The following is a 15,097-nucleotide window of genomic DNA, read 5'->3' as shown; positions in this document are numbered from 1 at the left end:
GTCCAGAGATGGTCTACCGATTGATTTAAATGAAATAACTGAATATAACTGTGCGGAAATCTTATTTCCTTATGTTAGTGGCCCCTCCTCTGTTGCGACTTTATCGTCGTGTGACGGGGGATTCACTGAACATTCACTTCGACTAGGACGAAGAAAGTGGGGCGCAGTTGAAAAGTAAAAAAGAAGTAAGAAAAAACAGAGATACTTGCATTACTTTGCGGATAGTAAACCATAGCTTTCTTTACAAATTTTGTAAGTCGAGTTTCACCGTCGTTGTTGGAAATCGCGATACTTCGAAAAATGACTGAAAGTTTGCTCTATATCTATTCGTAAAAAGAAAGAGAAAGAGAGAATATATTATTAAAAAAAATATTTATATATAGTGCATATATATATATGTTACGTATTTAATTGAAAATAGTTACAAAACATAATAGAGATAAACATAGAGGAAAGAAATGTTTCTTCTGTGTTACGTTCTTCTTCGTTAAAAAGAGAAACTTTCACGTAACATTAGCACGATAGCCTAGTTATCGGAGAACAAGTTTATAATCAGTCTTCAATCATGGATCACATGGATCACGGGTCTTATTTCATACAGTGTCGAGTCAACATAATAGAGATCCGGAAGATTTTGAATAATCGACCAAAAAAATGGAGAAGAGAAAACCATCTTTTTTTCAAACGTAAAACTGAAATTAGTCGCTTAGGAATGATTTGGTTTTAATGATTGCAATCCTTGAGGAGAAGCTGTTGATTTATTATTGGCAGGATTTGTCGAATATTGACCTTCGGCTCGTACCGTGCTTAAAGTGATACTGATGGGAGTAGCATTGGATAATTGCAATCTTACAGGACATTGTCGGTAGCCTAAAATGTAACGATTACGAGAAATTTGTAGAATGAATGCTAAGAAGAAAAAGAGAACGTGGGTATTGAATTAGCGTTACCCGCATGATGAGGACCAGAACAGTGACAACAGATAGGACTATTTCGTGGCCTTGGACAAAATTCAACGCTATGAGGTTCTCCACAGCGAACGCATCTTGGAAGATGTCGACAATTAGCAGCTACATGCCAAAAACCTTGGCATCGATAGCACTGAAGTACACCATCGCCTTGATGAGGATTCGATGTTTCAGCAGGATGTCCTAGAGGGAAATTACCAGGAGGTATTGGTGGCATAGTTACATTTCCAGTTCCAGGACGCCACCATCGTTCGGGAATAGCACTGAATCGTGCAGCACCGAAGAAATCTAATCCTTGTCTTAATAGAAGTTCGTAATGTTCCACATCCAAAAGCTAACACATAATCGTTGTTTATTCTTCGCACACGAGATCGACTTTTATTATTTAATCGTCTTGGATTACCTCAACGCGAACATATTGACGCGATCTCTCGATAATTCCAGTCGCTATTCCTTGCTTCGCCAAGGCAGAGCTTAAATCTTGAAGTGGTATTGCCCAAGGTACATCACGAAGTAACACGGCTTGTCGATATCGAGTATCTCTTGGAGCAAATCGAGCTACCTAATATAAACGCATTACTTTTATATATTTAGAAATATAAAAGATCTCTATTAATATGATTTCGACATACTTGTACGGGTCCTTCAAAAAGCCGTGTAAAATCGCAACGTTGTAAAAAATTATCCAGGTCAGTTTCACGATCGAACGTTACAATAAAGCCGCAAGAAGTTTCAGAAATTTGCCATGTACCTGAAGGCTCGTAAGCGCCGATAGCTTCTTCTAATCGGGACCGAAGAGTTTCTCCATCTTTGATAATTACGAATATAATGAAGCTAGAAAAAATATTCAAAGTCAAACGTTCTCTCGTTCGATCTACCTTGATCTTGGTGATCCTGACCACGAGGAATACCGTTGCAGGAAAGATAAAGAGAACATGTAAGCTGTTCGTCTGAATTAGGTAAAGAACAGGGTTGTTTCTCTGCAACTTCTTGTTCTTCTTTTTTATCTACGTCCTCTTCCATCCTGTACAGGATCTCCTTCGGTCACCTAAAAAAGAGGCTACATATTTAATATACTAAGACTTTTCTATAATTATTATTTTATTATTCGACATTTGTTCAAAGATAGTAATAGAGTTTATCCTTTACCTTAAATACGTCTTCTAATCCTTTTTTTAATGAAGAAAACATGGGCCTGGAGAAGGCATGACCCAATGATCGCGTCATTCATTGCCCTCTCCTACGATCATAACAATATCGATTTTCTCGTGTCTCTTTTTTTAAAGTCGATTACTCATTGATTGGCAATGTTCGTTAATCGTTTCATCGTTATCTACTCTACGTTTGGTTTTAGTGAATTATAATTGGTAATATTCGTATTGCATCTCCATAAATAAATAATATTCGATTGATTATTTATAATAACAGAAATGACAAAAAAAAAGTTATATATTCGTAAAGTAAGATATAAAATTAAGATAGATTAAAGTTGTACGTTTCTCATATTTGTATGTATTAGAAAGAAAACAAATAAATAAAAAAAAGAACATTCTTTATTAAAACTGCCTTTTATTTTTTTTTCTTGTTTTTTTCTTCTTCTCTTTTACTTGTCTTATATCCTTGTATTATTTTTTTATATATATTTTTAAATGTTATGAGTTTCATCCGGTTGATTTTGTTCCATGTTTTCTTCGGTGATTGGTCGAATAGATAAAATATTATATAAAGCACGAGGGAAGAGGGACGTCGGTCCTAACACGTGTAAACGTATGTCACATTTTTCCAAGATATATTTCCATTTTAAATCTGCCCGTTGAGCTACTGTCATAGCCTGTATATCGTATAAATAGAAATATCTATTAATCATATTACCAATTTCATTCGAAATTTTTATTTCATGAAATACATTGAGATATAAAATAATAAGAGATAAAAAAAATATGCCGTGTCCAGTCATATCTGATGAATGAAAAAGACCTCTTGACCTCGTATGTATATATATAGGCGTATACATATGCTGTGTAACGATACGTATCAGTAATATATAGGAAACCGGTTAACCATTTCTATTTTGGTATTCTTTATACTCCGTATTCTATACACGTTTTAACTAAATGTGAATACAAATACGTTACGATTGAAATAATAAGAAGGTAACAAAAAGAATCAATCGCGTCAAAATATTTATATCAGTTAAATGTTCACTTTAATTAAAAAAGAATTTTAATTTATTGTTATTGTTGTTCGATTCCCTTTTTTTCTGTAAAATTCTAATTCAAAATTTTGTGATAAAGTTTTTACCTGAAATTCAGCAGCTGTGCAATTAAAAGCACATTCCGCGCCTTCTCCACTTAATCTACAACCAATTAGATATCCAGAATCGTCTTTTAAATTTACTTTCACATTGATGGTCGTTGCATTAAATGGTGCACGAGTACCGTTGCCACATGGACAATCCAAATTCATACAAGAATCACGATTTTCAATCACCGGTTTTTTACATAAAGCACTGTAAATTCAATGATGATTACTTTCATCATATATATATATATATATATATATATATATATATATGCATATAATTATATACTTATTAGAAAATTATATTGATAGAAATAAGAATACCATCTCGTTGATATTAAACCAGGATTAATATCGTCTACATTCATATCGGTTACAATAGCTTTCAAGATAGTTGCAAATTGTAATCTTCCGTCTTTGACGATTGTTCCTTGATTTAATCGTTCTGAAATTTCTTCTATAGTCATCACCGTGACGATCGTATCGGCTATTTTATTACGATTGTAAAATTACAATCTCACTGATCTTATTTTATACAAAAGAGTATAAAGAAAAAATTTATTCTCACGATTAGGTACTGCAAAAGAATCCGTAGAAAGAATATCTCGACAGTAATGATCTACCGCTTTTCTTACGAGTTCCGTCTCTGGTATATTGGGATTCTCTATGATCAGTGTTCTCCTTACTAAATGAATAAATTATATTATATTGTTGATGTATTAGATGATATAATATGAGAAATATAGAAAATATAATAGAAAAAGTAATATAGGACCTATACTTATGACCATTTTTTTTTTGAATTTATCAAAAATGATACGAGCGTCTGCTAGAAAAAGAACCGTATATTTTGGTTGCCATGAAGCTGCTCTTTCTACCCATTCGTTTTCCCAAAGTATAAAAACAATTGACGAGTCGCTTGACCCATCCGTTGCTTCGAAATTGCGACATTTTAACTTTCTACCATCTCGTGTAACAATATTACGCTCTCCGCTTACCTAAACTCAATATTAATGATAATGATTGAAAGATTGTTTTTGAATTTGAAAAAAAAATAAGATAACGTACAAACGTAATCACGACCAAAATGTCGACGTATTGATCGCATAAGTTTTCTATTTGATGCAATAGAAATTTTAAAGTTTGCAGACTTTTCACGCTTCTAGTCGGTATTGTCAATAATTTCTCATAGATATGTTGTGTAGGTGCATCGTGTTTCTGTATAAGTGCGATACCTTCGTTCACTATTAATTTATATGGAATTGATACAAGAGGTACAAACATTTCGTCTCTATCCTCTGCTTGTCGAGCTATAATTTTCGCATTTATCACTTCAACTGTAATAATATTTTAATGTGTATAATTATGCAATAATGATAATAATAATAGTAATATAATATGCAATAATAATAATAAAATAATTTATGATATAATATAGTATACATATTTTTAAAAAACCATTCGCATGCACCTACTCGGCAAACTGTGTTTATCTACACGGCCTTGTTATCAGAATAGTTGAATATCTAATAGCAATATTTAAGTTTCCTTGAATATTGGTATGAATATCTTAATCTATTCATAATATTAAAAAATAAATGTATATAATAAATTAATTAAATTATTAAATAAATAACTATATAAAATGACTTCTATAAAATAATTTTTTAACTTAAACTTAATAAAATAATATTATTATTATCCATAAGAACAGTATTTTTTAAAAATTACATATCCATTTACTTGGTGCTTATCTATACTGCCTTATTGTTTGAATAATAAAATATCTAATCGCAATGTTTAAGTTTCCTTGAACGTTAGTAACAATATCTTACTACCTCTCATTAATTATTATAACTATATTTTATATCAAATGATAATGAATTGTACAAACCTATAGTACCTATCCGAAAAGTGGCAACTAATTTTTTAACAAATTCCACTGTACCCCATACAGTTACATTAATAAAATCTTCTTCGGAATCTCGTAATGTAAATGTCCAAACTGCACGTTCGCCATTATTAACTGAAACAAATTTGTTCAAAAATTGTTAAACGGTCATATTTAATAAATACATTAAAATGTTCGTAAAAAAAAACAATGCTAATTCGTACATCTTGTTCGAGAAGCATCAAATGTTCTCACATTCGAACTATTAATAATAATTCCAATAACTAAAGAATTTACGGCGCCTGGTTTCAATGATCGTAATACTTGCTTACAAATTCCTGACATGATTATATTAATTCATAATAATTATGTCGGTCGTGTTGTGTCTCGAATTTTCGAATATGATTGTCATGTGAAGAGTAGATATTTATGGCGGTCTTTTTAAAATTGACCAATCAGAAAGTTCGTGCGTCATATCGAATGTAATAATCGAAAATTCGATATGAATCAATATATTATTGATAATGCTCTATACTTCATAGTTCAACAAATTTATTTTTGATTAGAAAAAGAAAAAACAAACAAAAAATTAGTGATTTATGTACAAACGTTTTTTATTTTTATTTATTTGTTTACATATGTTTCACTCTTAACCATAACTTAACTTTATTCTTAACCAATAATTATAATAGTAATATGTAAAAATATCAAGTTACTGACAAAGTTCCACCTGCCTTGGAAATCTTAGCTATTTCTTCTTTAAATTTAGATATGGTTTCTTTAGCCAATGTCAATTTTTCTTTTAGTTCTATTACTTGTAATCTTATTTTTGTACGAGCTTCTATGAGTGCTTTTATCGTTGACTCCTTTTTAACTTCAACTATTTGGTAAGAGTATTATAAACATATCACAGAAATTAAATACATACGAAGAATATTTAATTTACCAATTAAATTTCTATATTGTAATATTTAATCTTATACGTACAATCTGTATTGTGTCGCCAAGTTCCAACTGTAATAGGTCTAGTAGTATTTAATAAATGCTGCATTAATGCTGTAGGATCTTGAAAAACTATTTCTTCATAAAATTCTGATACTAAACTTTTCTTTCCAAGCTGTATCTCAGGAGTAGATTGAAATAATTTCAATATGTGATATATAGTGACCTAAAATAACAACATTTAATAAGAAAAAGTTTTATTAAAAATCTTTCATATTTTATACAATAACATATATGTATATACATACAGGTCGTTCATTTGGATCATGAAAATATATTTTAATGACAATTTCAAATTCTCCCCAACCTGTTTCTGTCAATTCGTAAGGGGGTTTTGTCACAATACGATTAGGATTATTGTAACTTTCATGTAACTTAAAATGTACTTTCTTAACATATGTTGACATATCTTCATTATGATATGGTTTTACGTACACAGTCCACTGATGTGTATGACCATCTTCTTCTCTTTTTTTCCCAAAGTAACGAGCAATATTTCCATAAACTATAGGTTTAACTATGGTAACACCCTAGGTATATAATAATTATTAAAATTTTATTGAATATTGTAACAAAAATATCCTAATATATTTAAAAATTTAACATCTATTAAGACTATTCTAATAATTGAAATATAACCTAAAATACCTTGACTCTACCACCAGAATCCGGCCCAAATTCATTAGTACTTGCCATTCTAAAGATAAATATATAATATTTTATATAAGAACAACTAACTGTTTCTAAATCTAATATATTATTAATTATTTATTTTTTATACAACTTGAATTTGTTGAAACTGTCATTTTTCTTTATATTATAAATCGTTTTAAAATAAACTTGTATCAAAATAAAAAAATTACATAAAATTAATATAATTGATTTCTCTTTAAAATTACACTCTTAAATTTTGAAGACACTTATAAGTTCATGAAAAAATAAATAAATAATAATTAAAAGGCTAATTAATTATTTAAAACCATAAGAACAACTATTAAGAGAGCCATCTATCGAAAACCGGCGTTGAACTAATACGTTGCTTTCTACGTTGATACATTAGATTCAACTAGTACGACTGCTTATTAATTTGCATTTCTTAAAAGTTCGATGAGTTTTAATTTTTCAATTATATGCACGCAAGTATTGAATTATACAAAATATGATTATCATATCATTAAAAGTAAGAATACATATTAGTAATAACAGCATATCAATCGATTTCAAGTATATATATATATATCTCTATCTTGATCATAAATCTCATATTTGTAAGAATTAAATAAGAAGTTTTAATATAAAACAATAAGATTTACAATGATAAATAAATGTTTTATTTTACAATATTTAAATTTGTATAAATGATACTCCCTTATATTTATGTAGATCATAAATTAGTAAACTTTTATAAATATAATTCTTATAAATATATCGTCTAGAAAATGTCCGAATTGAATGTTTCTATTGTTTGTAGGTTTATTGCTGTTTTATTTCATTATAACTCTTTTTTGTAAATACAAACAGAACAATTTAGGATTTATAAAAATTCTTTTATGTCTCAAATAATTTTTTAAAGTATTCATATAATGTCATTATTGCAAACTCGCATGACTTTCGAGACATATTTCGAGATATTGATATCGATTATAAATAAATATATAATTAATGTTTATTTCTTGCATATTATTCTGTAATATTTGTTATGAATAAAAATTTTATGAAAAATCGTGATCATTTAGATTGATATTTTATTATTATAAAGCGAATTACGATTGAATACAATGTAAACGAATATTATAAACTGTATCTGATTGGTCGAATTTTCGAATTTCTTTCATGGAAATATCCAGAATGGCGAATTCTAGAAGAGGACTTTGTTATGATATGTAGGGTGTGATATGTACTGTGAAATTGACTTGTGCTGTACGTTCTATATATTACATAATATATGGATATAATCCGTAAAAGAGAGACGAATTAGTTTTGTCTCGAATAAAACATCTGTAAAAATGATCGCTAGTAGAGTAATTGTAAGTAATTATTATTTTAATCTTATTATATAATTTTTTATAAATAATTGAGAATATTCGAAAAGTCTTTCAAACCTCTTTCAAATTGAAATCATTCAAATATTTTAATAATTTTATTACAAATGTACTTTTTAAATATATGTAAATGTAAATTTAGAAAGAATAATATTATTTCATATTTATATTTAGAAATTATATTTAGAATTATTTCAGGTTCGATCATTTTCATCCTCTTCTACTGTACAACAATTGGTGAAGGTATATTTTTCTTTAACCAATATTGTAAAATTATATAATTACATTTTTTTTGTACATACAATCATTTTTATTCTCATTTAAGTTTCGTGTTTGTCATATTTATCAATCATTCATGAAAATTATTATTTCACCATAGCCACCAGTACAATTATTCGGTTTAGAAGGAAGATATGCTACTGCGCTTTTCTCTGCTGGAAGCAAACAAAAATCACTTGACAAGATCGAACAAGATTTAGATAAATTACAGGTATTTAAATACAAATATTTAGTTAAAATTATTAATAAATCCATACATTGAATAAGTGTTTAAGTGAAATGCATTCTCATATATGTTACTATTTGTTTTATAACATTTATTTATTTTATTTGTAATACACATTATCATATCTTTCTTAACAGGGTTTGATGAAGACAGATGTTAAATTAGCAGAATTTATAAATGATCCTACAATAAAGCGTAAATTTAAGGCCGATGCACTTCAGGCTATTGGAAGCAAGATAACTCTTAATCCAGCTACTTTGAATTTGTTAATTTTATTAGCAGAGAATGGTAGACTTGCAAAATTTAATCAAATTTCTAATTCATATAAAATTATTATGGCTGCGAATAGAGGAGAAGTAGTTTGTGAAGTAACTACTGCAAAAGCATTAGATGCTGAAACTAAAGGTAAATTAGAATCGGCTCTAAAATCTTTCCTCAAAAAAGGTGAAACTATTAAACTTACTTCCAAAGTCGATCCATCGATCATCGGTGGAATGATTGTATCTATCGGTGATAAATATGTAGATATGAGTGTTGCTAGTAAGATTAAAAAATATTCAGACATTATTCAGACTGCAGTTTAAACGTTTTTTACTTATTATTCACAACAAAGTAAGAAACCGTAAATCCAATTTAGGAGAATACCAATGTAATGTAAATAATTGAAAAATAAATACATATAAATCAAAAATTAAAACGTTTTAAAAATAATTCATTTTAGAAATTAATAATCATATTATGTCTGGTTTATTACATTTTATATAACACTTGTATTTTTATCATTTGTAACAGTATCTTGTTTACATGCTTACAGATATTTTTACTTTTTTTACATGTAATCATAATGATATTTAAATTCATTAATATAATTATTGCCAATATTTTTTTTTTAGAAAATAATCACAAGCAATAGTTTAAAATAATTAATAATCAGTGTTATACACAATGATATTTTTCTTAAAATGAAAAATTATATTATAATCGTATAGATGATAATTTGATAAAAACTCAAAAGAGTAGAGTATTGTAGCTAAGTACGTGAATAGTAAAATACAACGTAAAAATTACTGAAATATAATACATACATACAAAATGTTATGTGCTTAATCTTTAATAATAAAATACTATAAAATAATTCTATATAAAGTGAGGAGATTGAAAGAATTGATTAAGAAGATTTGAAATTTAGGACTAGATCATAAGTTTAAAACTTAAACATTAAATTAAATAAGTATATATAATACATTATTACAAAAAAAAAAAAAAAAAAAAAAAAAAACAAAAGAAACAATTTGTCTGTAATTATATCGTGTTTGTCATGTATACAAAATAAGTGACTTCCTTATCCTTGATCTATTATAAATGCAAAGTTGTACACAAGGAGGTCGCATTATTTAAAAATTAATTTTGCAAAATAATTAAAAAATAAATCCTTTCACGAATTTTTTTTATCCATATTAATCAATATTATTTTACAATTTGGGATGTGTTTTAATCACAACCCAGTCTTCATCTTCAAGAATGGCCGATGCTATCACTTCTTCTGATAATACTGAAATAATAATAAGAATTCAAGATAAATAAATGTAAGCTGTTCTTTTTTTTTTAATATAAAATAATAATAAAAATTTTGTAGTCCATATAATAGATGATTGAATTAATAAGAAATCAATGACATTTACCTGTGAATTGAGCTTCAAGATCAGAGTGGTTTGTTCCTTCTGAATGATGTGGAGTATCTTGTAAATCTTCCAGAGTAATTAATTCTCGATCCTTTAATTTACTTTGTAATAGTTCTTTCCTACATTCTTCAAGATCCTCCAACTTTTTTAACTCTGTTTGATAGCTGGCTTCATCATCCCCTGATTCAGTCAGTGTTTGATCACTGTCTTGATTATCTTCACTCTTTTCATAAATGTTTAATTCTGTAGAAAAATTATAAGATTCTGATAGGCATATAACACGTGAATCAGTATCAATGAGATTATTAAAATTAGTAGTGTCAATTCCTTTATCAGTAGTATCAGTGTCCTTTTTATATTTATATAAATCAAGATCAAGAATATCTGCTAATAATTTCTCTTTATTCTCAACGTCTCGTTGAATTGATTCCAGATTTCGTTTGGATGTTAACATAAACTCATCATCAATGCTTGTTGACAGATATGAAGAATATGTTATCTTGCTTTGTACTTCATTTTTAGTAGAACAAGATGCTTTATAAATCTCGTTACAAGGGAATACTTGAGGTTTATCTCTATTTTGTGACTTGCTACGTAATTTTTTATTTTTTTTTTCTGGCGTGAAAACAACATCTTCAAATTCTTGTTGACTAATTTTATCGAATATTTGTCTTCTTAAATTTTGTTTTTCATCTTCTTTTTTTTTAGCTGCTTCTTCCTCATCTTTTGTTGTTTTATTAATATCCACTAGTAACCTTGTATCCAAGTCTATTGGAATGACACGTGGTATTTCCATAGCTTCTTCCGCATCTGCTATAAGATTTGTTTCTGTACCAGTGTTAATATTTGATGTAATACTGAAACAATTCATCTCTCAGTTAAACTATTGATTATTGTTTATATAGAAAGGAAATAATTTATAAAAACAAAGAAGCGGAAAATTTACCTCACAGATTGAATTATATTAGTTGGATTAATTTTATGGAATGGAATAGCTGGCATAATGGTAGTTTCTCTAAGTTTATTAGTAAGTTCCATTATACCGGCAGTAACTGACTTACTTAATTCGGGAAAAGGTGATGTGGAATCTATTGCATTGGGAAATATTATGAAAAATTTTTACAGTAAACAAAATTATAAATTGAATATAGCAATCATATAATTATAACTAATGATAACACTTTACCTTTAAATGTACTAGTATCGGGAAAGTATGCAATACGTATAATGTTTCTGTCTCCTTCCAAAATAAATATTTCATCCTTAGTACAAGCGACATCAGTAATTCGACGTACGTCCGTTACAACAGATGTTATAGCAATGGTACGTGGATTTACGACATATATTATATCATCGCTATATGTTAATAATAAATCTTCACAAAATGGCAACATTATGCCAAATGTTGGCTCTCCACGGTTTCTCTTTGCACTTTCTGGAGCAGGATTTAATAATTTTACCTCTGTGTGGACAGACCTAATTGCATCCTTTCAAACAAACTTTAAATTACTATAAAAATTAATAACAATGAGAAAAAAGCTCAATGATAATTTGTAATTATATAAATATATGATCGTGAATAATGTTTTCTATCATGTTCCGTATAATTCATTGGACATTCACACATTAACATTTATTATGAATTCAATTAAATATAATTTTCCTTATAATTAAATCTTAAAATAAAGCGTACCTTAAATATAAGAGTTTTAGATACTGTTCCGCTTTGATCTGCTTCCCATAGTCTTAAACCAGGCCTACTAGCATAAATTACAAGATCTTGCGGACGATTTTGGCGGATACCAAATACTGCACCCAACTTACCTAAACTGTATTAAACGATTTTTTTGTTAGTTCTTTAGTTTTATCTACTGTGTTTATTTATTATTTAAAATAATATTGGAAACTAACTTTTTACGTTCCTTTTGACCAACTTGTATTACTTTTCCTCCTTCATTTCTATTTACTAATATCGTACGTAATATTGTGGAAACTAATAATAATCCCTGCTGATAGTTCAGCTGTACGATAGAATATTTTTCATTTAACAATTCAATGGATTTAGAAAGATGCTGTAAATGTTTTAAATAGATATTATTTAATACATCGAGAAACATTATATTATAAATATTTACTAATAATTTAATTATGATTATATACCATATAAAAATCAATTTCCGTTAGTACCACTAAACCATTTTGATCTCCACTAAATAACTTCATCCCATTCTTGGACCATTCAACTGTTGTCACTACACCTTTGTGTAAACCACTTATATTGTACTTCTCAATCTTACAATACAATACATATATTAATATTGTAACTTGTTGCAGAAATATTTTATATCATATTATATGAAACAAAAAAAGACAAACAGTAAAACTTTTCTATAATACCTGCTTCATCTGTTTTGGTTTTATGCAATCAGGTAATGTGTCAGGAAAATTTTTAGGTATTTGAAAAACTGTAACAACTCCATGTTCATTACCAGCTGCAACCATATAATCAACGGTTGATATAACTCGTAAACAGGTAATTTTTGAATTTATACTCTAAAATCATAACATTACTTTAATCATTACTATTTATAATAACTATATTTCTTTTTAAAGTTATTTTAATTTAGTTACTATACCTCGCATCGCAGTTTCTGTAGATCTTGTATTTCTCTGTTGTACCAATAAATAATACCAACATTAGTTCCTACAGCTATGAATTCAGGCACTGCATCGATGCAAGTAAAATTAACATCATAAGTGAATAAACCATTTTGGATTTTAGTAGGAATTTTTTGTAAAAGCGCAGCAAGTGGGGCCCATTCTCTTAAAGGCCCAACATCTTCGCACATAGGGGTTGTCATAGCGCCACTGAATTTATATAGAAATCAGTTGAATGGATTATATAAAATATATATTAAAAACTGAATTTATTATAATAGATTAGGATCATTTACTTTGCTTACGTAAAATAGACACACGAGATAATGTTTACAATAAATACATATACGATTATCAACCTTGTAAACGATTTAGCATCTTCTACCTATTTCAGTGTAAGATAATAATAAACATTTGTTAAATGTCACATTGTTTTCACGTATAATAAATTATACTCATTGTATTTAATTGACAAATCTGTCTAATACGCCACGATGCTTGCAACGTTGGTCATACAACATATCACCTCTTTTATCATGTGGCCATAACGAGTCTGCGCAACTTAACCATAACCAAAGTGAACATATATATATATACACATTTGTAACAGGACCATCTATGCTATTTAACTTTACAGAATCTGTATTACCATCAGTTGTACAATAATATTTCGGCGTACTATTACCATATATAGATGTTTTATGTTATATATTTTAATTAACAAAATATTTTTATTCGCGCGATAGAATGCGCTATACGAAATATAAGATTAACATTAATTTAAAACAAAACACTTCAATCTCATTTGAGCTTTGATAATTACAAATACGTATAATAGAGTGTATCGTTTATATTTCAAAGATTTTTTTCATTAATATCCGATTAAATTATAATTATAATTGATGATTAAAATGAAAGAACGTGTAAAATAATTTTTTACCATACCTCGAGAGTCACAACGTATAACGTTGCAAGTAGATTATTAATGTAACTCGTTCCAGTTTGCTATCTTATCACACCCAACTGACTCTGAAAAAAAAAAAGAAAAAAAGAAAATAAAAAACAATATTTTTATATTTACACGGTCAAGTATTTAATGAACTTTTTAAATTATTTAAACCTAACGAAAAGATCGTACGGAACGAGGTATATAAGGAAAAATGTTATTATGGATAATAATTTGCGAAATCACCGGCCGTATATCATTCTCGGCATATAATGTTCTTTGTTTCAAAGGAAAAATTCAAAATTACCAAGAATTCCGACAGATATTCCAAAGATATCGATTATCGATCTCGAATCGATTCTTTTATTTGCTCTTGTTATTGTTAAAGAGAAACGATCGAATGAAATATTATAACAGAGGGTCGAGAAACAGGTACATAGAAAGATTAGAAATAAGGACAAGACGTTACTTCCAGAAAGACACACAATCTTATTTAACGGGTAGCTTATTATTGATTAACGTTGAAATTTATGAAGCGTACACAATTGTATGAAACGAAAAACAAGAAAAGAAAGAAGGAGAAAAAGAAACAACATCATCAGAAAGTAACAGTTTATTTCGATGTTCTGTATACGTATCGAAACTATCAGAAGGTCATAATTATATATATACATGTATATACATATATATATACACACACATATATACATATATACATAATATACATATAAGAACAAAACAGATAGAATTTCTATTGTTAAACGAGATCGCATGTGCTCTGATTAAGTACTCAAAAGGGCATAATCTTGACATGGTCGTTTATCATACGTTTCGTTCGAATTATCTTAGTTAGCTTTAGATTTAGAGACACTTTCTCACCAGCACTGGTCCAATCTCTTTTTTTTCTCTTGTTTTCTCTCTCTCTCTCTTTCTCTCTCTCTCTCTCTCTCTCTCTCTTTCTCTTTCTCTCGTAGATGAAGGTGGCTTCCTACATTAAGCAGTGTACACAGCTGTACGACAAATCCATCTCCGTTTCTACCCCACCCCATCCCTCCTGACAGGACACCACCTCGCTCTCTATCCCTATGGCAAACAACAAGAG

The 15,097-nt window shown here is 28.5% G+C and overlaps 5 protein-coding genes across 11 annotated transcripts; 1 reads left to right on the top strand and 4 right to left on the bottom strand.

Moving 5' to 3' along the window:
- Window positions 1–705: 705 nt before the first annotated feature.
- On the bottom strand, window positions 706–2,477 carry LOC124423347. Of its 4 annotated transcripts, none has more exons than XM_046960967.1 (6): window positions 2,118–2,477; window positions 1,868–2,028; window positions 1,601–1,802; window positions 1,372–1,530; window positions 951–1,302; window positions 706–870 (listed from the first exon to the last, which is right to left on the bottom strand). In XM_046960967.1, the coding sequence occupies exons 2-6, from the start codon at window positions 1,903–1,905 to the stop codon at window positions 707–709; spliced, it is 915 nt and encodes a 304-aa protein (XP_046816923.1). In that variant the 5' UTR covers window positions 1,906–2,028; window positions 2,118–2,477; the 3' UTR covers window position 706. The 4 variants fall into 4 exon arrangements, with proteins under 4 accessions (XP_046816923.1, XP_046816922.1, XP_046816921.1 ...); XM_046960966.1 differs by having other exon boundaries at window positions 1,868–2,016; XM_046960965.1 differs by having other exon boundaries at window positions 1,601–1,776; window positions 1,847–2,028; window positions 2,118–2,474.
- Window positions 2,478–2,503: 26 nt separating this feature from the next.
- LOC124423345 (meiosis-specific with OB domain-containing protein) lies at window positions 2,504–5,633 on the bottom strand. Its single transcript, XM_046960960.1, has 8 exons — window positions 5,385–5,633; window positions 5,164–5,295; window positions 4,338–4,606; window positions 4,045–4,267; window positions 3,838–3,954; window positions 3,594–3,756; window positions 3,270–3,477; window positions 2,504–2,799 (listed from the first exon to the last, which is right to left on the bottom strand). The coding sequence occupies exons 1-8, from the start codon at window positions 5,503–5,505 to the stop codon at window positions 2,614–2,616; spliced, it is 1,419 nt and encodes a 472-aa protein (XP_046816916.1). The 5' UTR covers window positions 5,506–5,633; the 3' UTR covers window positions 2,504–2,613.
- Window positions 5,634–5,756: 123 nt separating this feature from the next.
- LOC124423351 (YEATS domain-containing protein 4) lies at window positions 5,757–6,986 on the bottom strand. Its single transcript, XM_046960971.1, has 4 exons — window positions 6,811–6,986; window positions 6,411–6,692; window positions 6,148–6,328; window positions 5,757–6,040 (listed from the first exon to the last, which is right to left on the bottom strand). Exons 1-4 carry the CDS (start codon window positions 6,856–6,858, stop codon window positions 5,868–5,870), a joined length of 684 nt encoding a protein of 227 aa, XP_046816927.1. The 5' UTR covers window positions 6,859–6,986; the 3' UTR covers window positions 5,757–5,867.
- A 1,045-nt stretch (window positions 6,987–8,031) lies between these two features.
- LOC124423574 (ATP synthase subunit O, mitochondrial) lies at window positions 8,032–9,406 on the top strand. Its single transcript, XM_046961449.1, has 4 exons — window positions 8,032–8,189; window positions 8,403–8,447; window positions 8,584–8,694; window positions 8,847–9,406. Exons 1-4 carry the CDS (start codon window positions 8,169–8,171, stop codon window positions 9,291–9,293), a joined length of 624 nt encoding a protein of 207 aa, XP_046817405.1. The 5' UTR covers window positions 8,032–8,168; the 3' UTR covers window positions 9,294–9,406.
- A 30-nt stretch (window positions 9,407–9,436) lies between these two features.
- LOC124423573 (WD repeat-containing protein CG11141) lies at window positions 9,437–14,462 on the bottom strand. 4 transcript variants are annotated; one of them, XM_046961447.1, is made up of 11 exons: window positions 14,303–14,462; window positions 13,995–14,078; window positions 13,028–13,259; window positions 12,789–12,944; window positions 12,552–12,683; window positions 12,303–12,463; window positions 12,085–12,220; window positions 11,578–11,878; window positions 11,338–11,479; window positions 10,392–11,248; window positions 9,437–10,261 (listed from the first exon to the last, which is right to left on the bottom strand). In XM_046961447.1, exons 3-11 carry the CDS (start codon window positions 13,250–13,252, stop codon window positions 10,182–10,184), a joined length of 2,190 nt encoding a protein of 729 aa, XP_046817403.1. In that variant the 5' UTR covers window positions 13,253–13,259; window positions 13,995–14,078; window positions 14,303–14,462; the 3' UTR covers window positions 9,437–10,181. The 4 variants fall into 4 exon arrangements, with proteins under 4 accessions (XP_046817403.1, XP_046817402.1, XP_046817400.1 ...); XM_046961446.1 differs by lacking the exons at window positions 13,995–14,078; window positions 14,303–14,462 and adding an exon at window positions 13,346–13,610; XM_046961444.1 differs by lacking the exons at window positions 13,995–14,078; window positions 14,303–14,462 and adding an exon at window positions 13,355–13,610.
- Between the last annotated feature and the right edge of the window lie 635 nt (window positions 14,463–15,097).

The sequence above is a fragment of the Vespa crabro genome, chromosome 4, assembly GCF_910589235.1.
Source record: "Vespa crabro chromosome 4, iyVesCrab1.2, whole genome shotgun sequence".
Classification (NCBI taxonomy): domain Eukaryota; kingdom Metazoa; phylum Arthropoda; class Insecta; order Hymenoptera; family Vespidae; genus Vespa; species Vespa crabro.
The sequence above is the reverse complement of the archived record's forward strand: the minus strand, read 5'-3'. Positions and strand labels throughout refer to the sequence as shown.

Bases quoted from the DNA above. Each gene is read 5' to 3' on its own strand.
- LOC124423347 (XM_046960965.1), bottom strand. From the start codon at position 1,991: ATGGAAGAGGACGTAGATAAAAAAGAAGAACAAGAAGTTGCAGAGAAA. The intron at 1,531-1,600 runs GTATGTCGAAAT...CGTTTATATTAG, and splicing joins TTTTTGAAGGACCCGTACAA to GTAGCTCGATTTGCTCCAAG. The intron at 871-950 runs GTAACGCTAATT...GTTACATTTTAG, and splicing joins TTCTGGTCCTCATCATGCGG to GCTACCGACAATGTCCTGTA.
- LOC124423345 (XM_046960960.1), bottom strand. From the start codon at position 5,505: ATGTCAGGAATTTGTAAGCAAGTATTACGATCATTGAAACCAGGCGCC. The intron at 4,607-5,163 runs GTTTGTACAATT...ATATTATTACAG, and splicing joins TTTTCGGATAGGTACTATAG to TTGAAGTGATAAATGCGAAA. The intron at 4,268-4,337 runs GTACGTTATCTT...TATTGAGTTTAG, and splicing joins TTTTGGTCGTGATTACGTTT to GTAAGCGGAGAGCGTAATAT.
- LOC124423351 (XM_046960971.1), bottom strand. From the start codon at position 6,858: ATGGCAAGTACTAATGAATTTGGGCCGGATTCTGGTGGTAGAGTCAAG. The intron at 6,329-6,410 runs GTATGTATATAC...TTGTTATTTTAG, and splicing joins ATGATCCAAATGAACGACCT to GTCACTATATATCACATATT. The intron at 6,041-6,147 runs GTACGTATAAGA...CTTACCAAATAG, and splicing joins TTGGCGACACAATACAGATT to TTGAAGTTAAAAAGGAGTCA.
- LOC124423574 (XM_046961449.1), top strand. From the start codon at position 8,169: ATGATCGCTAGTAGAGTAATT. The intron at 8,448-8,583 runs GTATATTTTTCT...ATTTCACCATAG, and splicing joins CTGTACAACAATTGGTGAAG to CCACCAGTACAATTATTCGG. The intron at 8,695-8,846 runs GTATTTAAATAC...CTTTCTTAACAG, and splicing joins AAGATTTAGATAAATTACAG to GGTTTGATGAAGACAGATGT.
- LOC124423573 (XM_046961447.1), bottom strand. From the start codon at position 13,252: ATGACAACCCCTATGTGCGAAGATGTTGGGCCTTTAAGAGAATGGGCC. The intron at 11,480-11,577 runs GTAAAGTGTTAT...CCAATGCAATAG, and splicing joins CGATACTAGTACATTTAAAG to ATTCCACATCACCTTTTCCC. The intron at 10,262-10,391 runs GTAAATGTCATT...TTATTATTTCAG, and splicing joins TCTTGAAGCTCAATTCACAG to TATTATCAGAAGAAGTGATA.